This window comes from Hyperolius riggenbachi, chromosome 3, assembly GCF_040937935.1.
Source record: "Hyperolius riggenbachi isolate aHypRig1 chromosome 3, aHypRig1.pri, whole genome shotgun sequence".
Classification (NCBI taxonomy): domain Eukaryota; kingdom Metazoa; phylum Chordata; class Amphibia; order Anura; family Hyperoliidae; genus Hyperolius; species Hyperolius riggenbachi.
Genome location: NC_090648.1, coordinates 455908314 through 455921497, shown reverse-complemented (window position 1 = coordinate 455921497; position 13184 = coordinate 455908314). Strand labels below are relative to the sequence as shown.

The window sequence follows — 13184 nt, the reverse complement described above, 5'->3', positions numbered from 1 at the left end:
AACATGGGAGATAAATCATGTATGGCTCATTTTACTCTGGAAGAAATTGACTTATTTGTATGTGTTTATATGTATCTTAAATTTACGTTTTTTTGCAATAGAGATCCTTTAAAGAGCAGAGTTACTTTTTCTTTGTCCTCTATAGACCCTGCAGATCAGTAATCACCTCTCCTTCATTTCAATATGTGGAAATTATGTAGATTCTGGATGCAACTGGAAAGAACACTCTTACACCAGATACATTTTCAGTAATGCTCACTTGTTAGATAATAGCACAAAGATGGACAAGCAAATTTTTCTGCAAACACCATTTTATTAAAGATAATTAGAAAACATACAACAGTGTTTATAAGCAGCGTGTTGCAAAGAAGTGCTTTTTGATGCACATGCAGTGGGCTGGAGTGCAGAGACAGAAAATCCTCTGAGTTCAACAAATGCTAAAGTTAAACATTTAAGTACACAATAGAATGTGGAGTGATGCCGCTTTGGTGAAAGGGAGGTGCCTTTGTCCCATGTTACCAGTAGGTGGCAGTGGTCTACTCTAGTCCAGTGGTTCCCACACCTGTTTTCAAGCCTCACCAAAAGTGATCAGCCTAAGATACTCCTAATACGCCAAATAAGTCCCACTAAAAACCAAAAATTGGGATGAGCTTGCAGGTGATCCAAGAAAAGTGAAGCCCTAATGCTCCAAATATTTCCCTTTCCAGTAAGGCTGGACTGAACAGCCCTACTGGCTCTTATCCTCCATACTGCTGCTCCCCAGCCCCCTCTGCCATAACCCCGTTCCCCTTCTTTCTGCACTTGTGATGAAGCCATCAAGCACATCCGTCCAGCAACTGCCGAGTCTGCCAGACTGTTTCAGTACTTCTGCAATGCCCTTCCCACCAATATGCAGTAGGGGCAGCACACACATCACGGGGAGAAGAGATTGATGGGACTGCAATAAAGGGATGGATGGCCACTCCTATGACTTTTCACCAGTATGTATGTGTTTTATTACATGAATATGGCATCTCCATTAGCAACAGTCCCTAATTCTGATACCAGGCATGCTTTGAAAATGGGGAATGTTCAGTTGCATTTGCACGATTTGTTAAATTTAACATACGTGTGTATTAGTTGTATTGGATATGTTCAAGTAGAGAAGAACTCCAGGAGAAACACGATGATGATTGTTTCGCCCTGCAATATAGGCTTCATCAAGAAGGTCCTGAGAAAACTCTCCTGTGCACCTCCTCATCATTCTGCATGTGCTGATAAGTATACTGGCTTTTAATTGCTGAATTGCCTTTTGAAGATTTATTGATTCAAGTTTTTTGAGAAGTGGTGTGCTGGTAAAAGTCTGTGTGTTGCTTCTGGAGTTTCTCTCTACTTTAAAATACTGTATATCAATTAATCTGCTGTGTCTTGTCCAGATGTTGCACCGCAGTGTGGCCTATGGAATTACAAGCTGTTGTTAACCCATAGTAGTGGCATACAGGCATAAGAATTGGTGTGCACTTACTTTTTCTTTGTGACTTGTATTAGTAGTATTGCCCCAGATTAAAATGAGCTATACGTTTTTTTTTCCTATGTAACTGTCACTTACAGTAACTAGCAAAATTCTGACAGGTTTTGGACTAGTCCATCTCCTTGTGGGGGACTTATGGTATTATTTTTATTCTTTTCATAAGCATCGCCTGGAAGGGACCTTTACAATGGTGCTGGTAAGCCAGTCTCCTCCTATGCACACTATTCTGGCAGTTGGATTGTGCCACTAACATCCAGGGAGTGCTTTTGCATACAAATTAATTCCCGACAATCCCCATGAGGGGATAGATTTGTCCAAAAGTCACATTTCTGCTGCAAGTGAAAGGAACATAGGAAAAAAATAATTTATAGTGCATTTTACTCAGTGATTTTTGCGCTAATGGTCCTTTAAGCTACAGCAATAAACTGTTAAGCAATGTGCAAATCAAGCCATCCCTCTCCTACAGGCTTTTTTTTCACACATTACTACTCACCAGATTCAGTTTTGTGGATTTCCACAGAGACACACGTTAAAGTCTAGCCAATTTGTTTGAGCCGTAAGAAACCCCACCCATGCTATGATGAGGAAGACTGGTGCTCAACACGGCAAAAACCGTCGGGGTAATAATTGACTTTAGGAAGTCTGCTCCCACCCCACCTCCTATCTACATCGATGGCACCGAGGTGGCCAGAGTGCCCTGTGCCCGCCTTCTGGGTATTACCATCTCCAGCGATCTCAGTTGGAGTGCCAATATCACGTCAACCCAGCGGAAAGCCCAGCAGAGACTCTTCTTCCTCCGTCAACTGCGGAACTTCGCATGGCGCAGGAGATTCTAACATGTTTCTACTCTGTCACCATTGAATCGATCCTCTGCTCCGCCATCTTGGTCTGGTATGCAAGAGCCACCGCAAGGGGCAGGCGCAAACTACAGAGGATCATCAGATCGGCGGAGAGGATCATTGGGAGACCTCTGCCTCCACTTGACCTCCTGCATAATACAAGACTGCGTGCCAGGGCACTGAGGATAGCAAGTGACCCCTCACACCCGGGCCACTGCTTTTTCTCCCCACTTCCATTGGGCCGGAGACTCCGGGCTATCCCCACCAAGACCACCAGAACTCTTTCTTCCCTTTGGCCGTTAGCCTCCTAAACTCTCTTAACATTCTCCCACCCTCTATCAGTGCCCTACTACCAGTACCACCTGCATAGTAGCAGACTGGAAAACAATACGTTTTGACCTCAGCAGTGTTTCAGAAGGATGCATACTGATGCTGAATGCACATTCGTATATTTGATTTGATGCTGAATGTATATTGTGTATGTACATATTTGAGTACGACTCTTTTTGTATTACTGTCATATTCTGACGTTTTTTTCTTCTATTCCCTGCCTTTCTGTATATGTACCTCTCTGTATTGTGCCAAACCCAATTCCGGAGATGACCCAGTCATGCTTGGCGAAATAAAACGATTCTGAGGAACTCCACATGGGATGTACTGTTGGTGAGGCCTGAGGAGAAGTTTGAGAAGCACAGAGATAGACTAGCAATTTTCTAAAAAAGATTGTTCTCGGGTTCCACCCACATCGCATGTTTTGAGGGTTATTCCACATTGGTGAGATGCTGAATATCCCACCTGCATATAGGTGCGACTTCCTGCAAAGCACATACTGATGGTGGGGAAACATTGGTGTAGACCACTATGGTTGGGCCAGGGACATGCCAGGCTGCCAACCCACAGTCTCATCCCTGGTCAGGCACTTTGTGTCATTGGATGGAGCAATCTGCTGGTGAGGTCCCCTCATTGTTTACCCCAAATTCTGACTGCTCAACTTTACCATCTATAAAGTATACAATAAAGGCTAAAAAGGCCAAACAAAAAGTGCTACAGAATGCAGAAAGTCAGAAAACCACAACCAGACTGGAGGATGAAACAGTCAGCCTTAATACTCCTCATTGAAGGGGAAATCCTTGTGATTCCTGCAACTGCAATACAAATGGAAGAAAGAAAATGTATTACAGGTCAGTGACACCACAAAACAGAAAACAACAACTCCATCAGCCTCTTGAGCTTTACTCCTGCACTAACAAAGAAACAATCCCTGCAACAAAGAAGATTTAGCATCTGATGAATATGTATATCTCATACCCACTCTCACTTCTACCCATGCTGCTGATTAGCTGTTGGTGGAGTTCTCTTTTAAGTAAGTTAATGTAACACATAAATATGCTATATCAACCTAGAATTGCACCCTCAGGCCGCAAATTGGCGGCAGTGGTGTGGTCCGGGGTCCACACCGCACCGCCAAAAACAGGCCTTCGGGTATTACCGTGTTAGTAGGCGGTAATATCCGTCTGGCATCCGGCCAAGCAGGAAGTGACGCTCACTTCCTGTTGGGCAACCGATGACGTGCGCGTAAGCGTTTTGCTCAAATACACTTCCGCGTATGTGCGGCACTAAAAACTGCAGCAGGTTTTTTTAAATTTGCGCACGTTACCTTAGACTTACATGACGTCTGGTTCAACGCAAATCGCTGCAGGAGCCGCATGGCAACATAGGTATGTCGGCGCGTTAGATAGGGCCCTTCTGGCACAGAGTACTGCAACGTGGGGAGTGTGAACTACGCCACAGACTTATATTAGGCTGCGGTGGGGTGGGCACCGCCCCAGTGTCAACGGGCCCTAACCAATAATTAATCACTACGTTTCTGATTTTCCTTTTTTTGCCATGCCACAACCCACAGAGATCTGCCTACTTATGGGCTTCCTACAACTTACAACCCCCCCCGAAATGTGTTCACTGCCAACACCATAGCTGTGGCTGCTTTAGCCTTCCTGACGACTAGATCAGTGGGGTTTTTAATGCTGGCTACATGATATACTGTATAGTAACCCACCCTCCCCACGCCAGTCAAACCAGGAGCCAGCGGCCAGCCAGCTTATGCCCCCGACAGTCTGACCCCCCACCTGTGTCACTGGCTGCACACAGACACTGGAGCGAGACAGCCAGGGGACAGATGCAGTCACAGAGAGAAGAATGTGATGTGTCCGTGTTGGAGCTCCGCCCCCGCACAAGACAGCAACACAGCCCGGGAGAAGGGAAGTTTCTGCTCCAGAGTAGTGATGGGAATTCCGGCTCTTTTCAGAGAATCGGCTCCCATTAAAGAGCCGGCTCTTACAGCTCTGAATCGGCTCTTCATTAAATATCACTAAACACCACTCAGAATCGGAGTAAAAGCCCCGCCCCCGTCTCCATGACAATTCCAGACTGCTTCTCTGACTGGGGCAATCCCTCCTGCTACTGCTCTGCTCCGCCCCATACACTCCTACAAGCTGCAAGAGGAGGACTACATCTCCCAACATGCCTCAGCGCCCTTTATTGCAGAGCTCTGTGGGGCGGCTGAGGCATCGGCTCTTTCAAAACTGAGAACCGGCTCTTGTCATTCGTGAACGACCCATCACTACTCCAGAGATGATAAGCTGCATGCACAGGTAGAAGAGAAGGTATGCAGGCAGGCTGCTAAGAACACTTCCTGTCCTGTGTGCAGACTCCCAGTACTGTTATAACTGCTAGAATGTGCCCTGCTCTTTTGATACTAGAGTTTTCTTTGAAAGCTGGTTAGGCTGTAGGCTGGTAAAGCTGTAAACCTGTGCTTTAGTGCTGTGCTGTCTCTCCCTCTCCCCTCTCTGTTCCTCTGCCCCCTCTTCCATCTTATGCTGTCTCTACCCCTCTCTGTTCCTCTGCACTCTCTTCCATTTTATGCTCGGCTTTATGTTTGTTTACGTGTATTTTCTGGTGAAACGCTTCCACATTACGATTATTTTCTGACAACGCTGCCCCATTACGATTATTTTCTGGTGAAACGCTGCTGCCCTATGATTAATTTCTGGTGAAATGCTGCTGCAATAAGTGTATTTTCTGGTGAAACACTACCACATTACGATTATTTTCTGGTGAATTACGATTCTGAATTACGATAATTACTATTATTTTCTGATGAAACACTGCCGCATTATGATTATTTTCTGGTGAAACGATGCTGCATTATGATTATTTTCCTGGGGGGGCGCCACAGGTTTTCTCGCCTGGAGTGACAAAATGACTAGAGGCACCCCTGCCTCCATCAATTAGAGGTTTGATGTGTTACGGCCAGAACACGAAACGCAGCCAAAGTGACATTTCGGGAACTACTTGTTATGTGCCGGACGAAGTCTGATTGGACCATCTGTAATGATCTATACAGAGTGGAGAGGGACAAAGATGAGCGGAGGAAGACCAAGATGGCAAGTAGAGCGGAGCGGACACGGAGAGTGGAAGTGGGACACAGAGACACAGGGGGGACACAGTGATGGTGAACGCACATGAAAGTAACAGTAAAGGGTGACATAGGGTCATAGGGCGAGGGGGACAAAGGTGATGAGTGGAGGGGACATGGAGAGTGGAGGGGGACACAGAAATGGCGAGCGACCATGACACGAAGAGCAGAGGGTGACATAGATGAGAAGAGGGGGAGAGAGGTGATGAGTGGAGGGGATACGGAGAGTGTAGGAAGACACAGAGGTGACAAGTGCACTGACACGAAAAGCAGAGAGGTACACAGATGAGAGGAAGAGGACAGAGGTGACAGTGGAGGGGGACACAGAGATGATAAGCAGACATGACACAGACAGTGGAGGGGGACACAGATGACAAAAGGGGGACAGAGGTGACGAGCAGACATGATGCAGAGAGTGAAGGGGGACATAGATGAGAGGAGGGGGCAGAGGTGATGAGCAGACATGACATAGAGAGCGGAGGAGGACACAGATGACAGTAGGGGGACAGAGGTGATAAGCAGACATGATATGGAGAGCGGAGGGGAACACAGATGACGGGAGGGGGACAGAGATGATGAGCAGACATGACACAGAGAGTGGAGGGGGATATAGATGAGAGGAGGGGGCAGAGGTGATGAGCAGACATGACATGGAGAGCGGAGCGGGACACAGATGACAGTAGGGGGACAGAGGTGACGAGCAGACATGACATGGAGAGCGGAGGGGGACACAGATGACGGGAGGGGGACAGAGATGATGAGCAGACATGACACAGAGAGTGGAGGGGGATATAGATGAGAGGAGGGGGCAGAGGTGATGAGCAGACATGACAGTGAGCAGAGGGGGACACAGATGACGGGAGGAGGATGGAGGTGACGAGCAGACATGACATGGAGAGTGGAAGGGGACACAGATAAGCGAAGGGTGGACACATGTAACAAGCAGACATGACACACAGAGCGGTGGGGGGACACAGATGAGAGGAGGGGGATGGAGGTGACGGGCAGACATGACACACAGAGAGGTGGGGGACACAGATGAGAGGAGGGGGCAGAGGTGACGAGCAGACATGACACAGAGCGGTGGGGGAAACAGATGAAAGGAGGGGGCAGAGGGGACGAGCAGACATGACACAGAGCGGTGGGGGACACAGATGAGAGGAGGGGGATGGAGGTAACGAGCAGACATGACACACAGAGCGGTGGGGGGACACAGATGAGAGGAGGGGGATGGAGGTGACGGGCAGACATGACACACAGAGAGGTGGGGGACACAGATGAGAGGAGGGGGCAGAGGTGACGAGCAGACATGACACAGAGCGGTGGGGGACACAGATGAAAGGAGGGGGCAGAGGGGACGAGCAGACATGACACAGAGCGGTGGGGGACACAGATGAGAGGAGGGGGATGGAGGTAACGAGCAGACATGACACACAGAGCGGTGGGGGACACAGATGAGAGAAGGGGGATGGAGGTGACGAGCAGACATGACGCAGAGCGGTGGGGGACACAGATGAGAGGAGGGGGATGGAGGTGACGAGCAGACATGACGCAGAGCGGTGGGGGACACAGATGAGAGGAGGGGGATGGAGGTGACGAGCAGACATGACAAAGAGCGGTGGGGGACACAGATGAGAGGAGAGGGATGGAGGTGACGAGCAGACATGGAACACAGAGCGGTGGGGGACAGATGAGAGGAGGGGGCAGAGGTGACGAGCAGACATGGCACACAGAGCGGTGGGGGACACAGATGAGAGTAGGGGGCAGAGGTGACAAGCAGATATGACACAGAGCGGTGGGGGACACAGATGAGAGGAGGGGGATGGAGGTGACAAGCAGATATGACACACAGAGCAGTGGGGGCACACAGATGAGAGGAGGGGGATGGAGGTGACAAGCAGACATGACACAGAGCGGTGGGGGACATAGATGAGAGGAGGGGGATGGAGGTGACGAGCAGACATGACACACAGAGCGGTGGGGGGACACAGATGAGAGGAGGAAGATGGAGGTGACGAGCAGACATGACACAGAGCGGTGGGGGACACAGATGAGAGGAGGGGGATGGAGGTGACGTGCAGACATGACACACAGAGCGGTGGGGGGAAACAGATGACTGGAGGGGGAATAGAGGTGACGAGCAGACCTGACACAGAGCGGTGGGGGACACAGATGAGAGGAGGTGGCAGAGGTGACGAGCAGACATGACACACAGAGAGGTGGAGGACACAGATGAGAGGAGGGGGCAGAGGTGACGAGCAGACATGACACAGAGCGGTGGGGGACACAGATGAGAGGAGGGCGGCAAAGATGACAAGCAGACATGACACACAGAGCGGTGGGATACACAGATGAGAGGAGGGGGCAGAGGTGACGAGCAGACATGACACATAGAGTGGTGGGGGGACACAGATGAGAGGAGGGGGGTGGAGGTGACGAGCAGACATGACACAGAGCGGTGCGGGTCACAGATGAGAAGAGGGGGATGGAGGTGACGAGCAGACATGACACAGAGCGGTGGGGGACACAGATGAGAGGAGGGGGATGGAGGTGACAAGCAGACATGACACACAGAGCGGTGGGGGACACAGATGAGAGGAGGAGGATGGAGGTGACGAGCAGACATGACACACAGAGCGGTGGGGGGACACAGATGAGAGGAGGAAGATGGAGGTGACGAGCAGACATGACACAGAGTGGTGGGGGACACAGATGAGAGGAGGGGGATGGAGGTGACGTGCAGACATGACACACAGAGCGGTGGGGGGACACAGATGACGGGAGGGGGAATAGAGGTGACGAGCAGACATGACACAGAGCTGTGGGGGACACAGATGAGAGGAGGGGGCAGAGGTGACGAGCAGACATGACACACAGAGAGGTGGGGGACACAGATGAGGAGGGGGCAAAGGTGACGAGCAGACATGACAGAGAGCGGTGGGGGACACAGATGAGAGGAGGGCGGCAAAGATGACGAGCAGACATGACACACAGAGCGGTGGGAGACACAGATGAGAGGAGGGGGCAGAGGTGACGAGCAGACATGACACATAGGGCTTGATTCACAAAGCGGTGCAAAGTGTTTGCACGCCTGTGAAAAGCCCTTTATCACGCCTAAACTCAGTTTAGGCGTGATAAGAAGAAACTCGCGCGATCTCCCGCGCGCAAAGTTTTGCGCGCGTAGCGCACCGCGCTGCGCGCGCAGTGTACCATGCTTCGCGCGCAGCGTCCATTGAGCCCTATGGGACTTTGCGTGCGCAGCGCGGTGCGCTACGCGCGCAAAACTTTGCGCGCGGGAGCTTTGCGCGAAGAGCAGCACAAATCGGTGATAACTCAGCTTTGCACGGCTTATCACGCCTAAAGTCTTTTAGGCGTGATAACTGAGTTATCACCGTTTTGTGAATCAGGGCCATAGAGTGGTGGGGGGACACGGATGAGAGGAGGGGGGTGGAGGTGACGAGCAGACATGACATAGAGCGGTGCGGGTCACAGATGAGAAGAGGGGGATGGAGGTGACGAGCAGACATGACACACAGAGCGGTGGGGGACACAGATGAGAGGAGGGGGATGGAGGTGACAAGCAGACATGACACACAGAGTGGTGGGGGGATACAGATGAGAGGAGGAGGATGTAGGTGACAAGCAGACATGACACAGAGCGGTGGGGGACACAGATGAGAGGAGGGGGATAGAGGTGATGAGCAGACATGACACAGTGTGGTGGGGGACACAGATGAGAGGAGGGGGATGGAGGTGACGAGCAGACATGACACAGAGCGGTGGGGGACACAGATGAGAGTAGGGGGATGGAGGTGATGAGCAGACATGGAACACAGAGCAGTGGGGGACACAGATGAGAGGAGGGGGATGGAGGTGATGAGCAGACATGGAACACAGAGCGGTGGGGGACACAGATGAGAGGAGGGGGCAGAGGTGACGAGCAGACATGACACAGAGCGGTGGGGGACACAGATGAGAGGAGGGCGGCAAAGATGACAAGCAGACATGACACACAGAGTGGTGGGATACACAGATGAGAGGAGGGGGCAGAGGTGACGAGCAGACATGACACATAGAGTGGTGGGGGGACACAGATGAGAGGAGGGGGGTGGAGGTGACGAGCAGACATGACACAGAGCGGTGCGGGTCACAGATGAGAAGAGGGGGATGGAGGTGACGAGCAGACATGACACAGAGCGGTGGGGGACACAGATGAGAGGAGGGGGATGGAGGTGACAAGCAGACATGACACACAGAGCGGTGGGGGACACAGATGAGAGGAGGAGGATGGAGGTGACGAGCAGACATGACACACAGAGCGGTGGGGGGACACAGATGAGAGGAGGAAGATGGAGGTGACGAGCAGACATGACACAGAGTGGTGGGGGACACAGATGAGAGGAGGGGGATGGAGGTGACGTGCAGACATGACACACAGAGCGGTGGGGGGACACAGATGACTGGAGGGGGAATAGAGGTGACGAGCAGACATGACACAGAGCTGTGGGGGACACAGATGAGAGGAGGGGGCAGAGGTGACGAGCAGACATGACACACAGAGAGGTGGGGGACACAGATGAGGAGGGGGCAAAGGTGACGAGCAGACATGACAGAGAGCGGTGGGGGACACAGATGAGAGGAGTGGGCAGAGGTGGCGAGCAGACATGACACAGAGCGGTGGGGAACACAGATGAGAGGAGGGCGGCAAAGATGACGAACAGACATGACACACAGAGCGGTGGGAGACACAGATGAGAGGAGGGGGCAGAGGTGACGAGCAGACATGACACATAGAGTGGTGGGGGGACACAGATGAGAGGAGGGGGGTGGAGGTGACGAGCAGACATGACATAGAGCGGTGCGGGTCACAGATGAGAAGAGGGGGATGGAGGTGACGAGCAGACATGACACACAGAGCGGTGAGGGATACAGATGAGAGGAGGAGGATGTAGGTGACAAGCAGACATGACACAGAGCGGTGGGGGACACAGATGAGAGGAGGGGGATGGAGGTGATGAGCAGACATGACACAGTGTGGTGGGGGACACAGATGAGAGGAGGGGGATGGAGGTGACGAGCAGACATGACACAGAGCGGTGGGGGACACAGATGAGAGTAGGGGGATGGAGGTGATGAGCAGACATGGAACACAGAGCAGTGGGGGACACAGATGAGAGGAGGGGGATGGAGGTGATGAGCAGACATGGAACACAGAGCGGTGGGGGACACAGATGAGAGGAGGGGGCAGAGGTGATGAGCAGACATGACACACAGAGCGGTGGGGGACACAGATGAGAGGAGGGGGCAGAGGTGACGAGCAGACATGACACAGAGCGGTGGGGGACACAGATGAGAGGAGGGGGATGGAGGTGATGAGCAGACATGAAACACAGAGCGGTGGAGGGCACAGATGAGAGGAGGGGGCAGAGGTGACGAGCAGATGACACAGAGCGGTGGGGGACACAGATGAGAGGAGGGGGATGGATGCGACGAGCAGACATGACACACATAGCGGTGGGGGGACACAGATGAGAGGAGGGGGCAGAGGTGACGAGCAGATGACACAGAGCGGTGAGGGACACAGATGAGAGGAGGGGGATGGAGGCGACGAGCAGACATGACACACAGAGCGGTGGGGGGACACAGATGAGAGGAGGGGGATGGAGATGACGAGCAGACATGACACAGAGCGGTGGGGGACAAAGATGAGAGGAGGGGGCAGAGGTGACGAGCAGACATGACACACAGAGCGGTGGGAGACACAGATGAGAGGAGGGGGCAGAGGTGACGAGCAGACATGACACACAGAGCGGTGGAGGGACACAGATGAGAGGAGGGGGATGGAGGTGACGAGCAGACATGACACACAGAGCGGTGGGGAGACACAGATGAGAGGAGGGGGATGGAGGTGACGAGCAGACATGACACAGAGTGGTGCGGGACACAGATGAAAAGATGGGGATGGAGGTGACGAGCAGACATGACACAAAGCGGTGCGGGTCACAGATGAGAAGAGGGGGATGGAGGTGACGAGCAGACATGACACAGAGCGGTGGGGGACACAGATGAGAGGAGGGGGATGGAGGTGACAAGCAGACATGACACACAGAGCGGTGGGGGACACAGATGAGAGGAGGGGGATGGAGGTGACGAGCAGACATGACACACAGAGCGGTGGGGGGACACAGATGAGAGGAGGAAGATGGAGGTGACGAGCAGACATGACACAGAGCGGTGGGGGACACAGATGAGAGGAGGGGGATGGAGGTGACGTGCAGACATGACACACAGAGCGGTGGGGGGACACAGATGACGGGAGGGGGAATAGAGGTGACGAGCAGACATGACACAGAGCTGTGGGGGACACAGATGAGAGGAGGGGGCAGAGGTGACGAGCAGACATGACACACAGAGAGGTGGGGGACACAGATGAGGAGGGGGCAGAGGTGACGAGCAGACATGACAGAGAGCGGTGGGGGACACAGATGAGAGGAGTGGGCAGAGGTGACGAGCAGACATGACACAGAGCGGTGGGGGACACAGATGAGAGGAGGGCGGCAAAGATGACGAGCACACATGACACACAGAGCGGTGGGAGACACAGATGAGAGGAGGGGGCAGAGGTGACGAGCAGACATGACACATAGAGTGGTGGGGGGACACAGATGAGAGGAGGGGGGTGGAGGTGACGAGCAGACATGACACAGAGCGGTGCGGGTCACAGATGAGAAGAGGGGGATAGAGGTGACGAGCAGACATGACACAGAGCGGTGGGGGACACAGATGAGAGGAGGGGGATGGAGGTGACAAGCAGACATGACACACAGAGTGGTGGGGGGATACACATGAGAGGAGGAGGATGTAGGTGACAAGCAGACATGACACAGAGCGGTGGGGGACACAGATGAGAGGAGGGGGATGGAGGTGATGAGCAGACATGACACAGAGTGGTGGGGGACACAGATGAGAGGAGGGGGATGGAGGTGACGAGCAGACATTACACAGAGCGGTGGGGGACACAGATGAGAGTAGGGGGATGGAGGTGACGAGCAGACATGACACAGGGCGGTGGGGGACACAGATGAGAGGAGGGGGATGGAGGTGATGAGCAGACATGGAACACAGAGCGGTGGGGGACACAGATGAGAGGAGGGGGTAGAGGTGATGAGCAGACATGACACACAGAGCGGTGGGGGACACAGATGAGAGGAGGGGGCAGAGGTGACGAGCAGACATGACACAGAGCGGTGGGGGACACAGATGAGAGGAGGGGGATGGAGGTGATGAGCAGACATGAAACACAGAGCGGTGGAGGGCACAGATGAGAGGAGGGGGCAGAGGTGACGAGCAGATGACACAG

The 13184-nt window shown here is 52.8% G+C and overlaps 1 protein-coding gene across 3 annotated transcripts in view; it reads right to left on the bottom strand.

Moving 5' to 3' along the window:
• Window positions 1-321: 321 nt before the first annotated feature.
• The window catches only part of LOC137564253 (aldose reductase-related protein 2-like), a 76214-nt gene continuing 63351 nt past the window's right edge, over window positions 322-13184 (bottom strand). For all 3 annotated transcript variants that reach the window (XM_068277898.1, XM_068277897.1, XM_068277899.1), the window contains one exon: window positions 322-3494. In XM_068277898.1, coding sequence (XP_068133999.1) covers window positions 3452-3494 — 43 coding nt within the window. In that variant the 3' untranslated portion in view covers window positions 322-3451. The remainder of the gene's footprint in view (window positions 3495-13184) is intronic.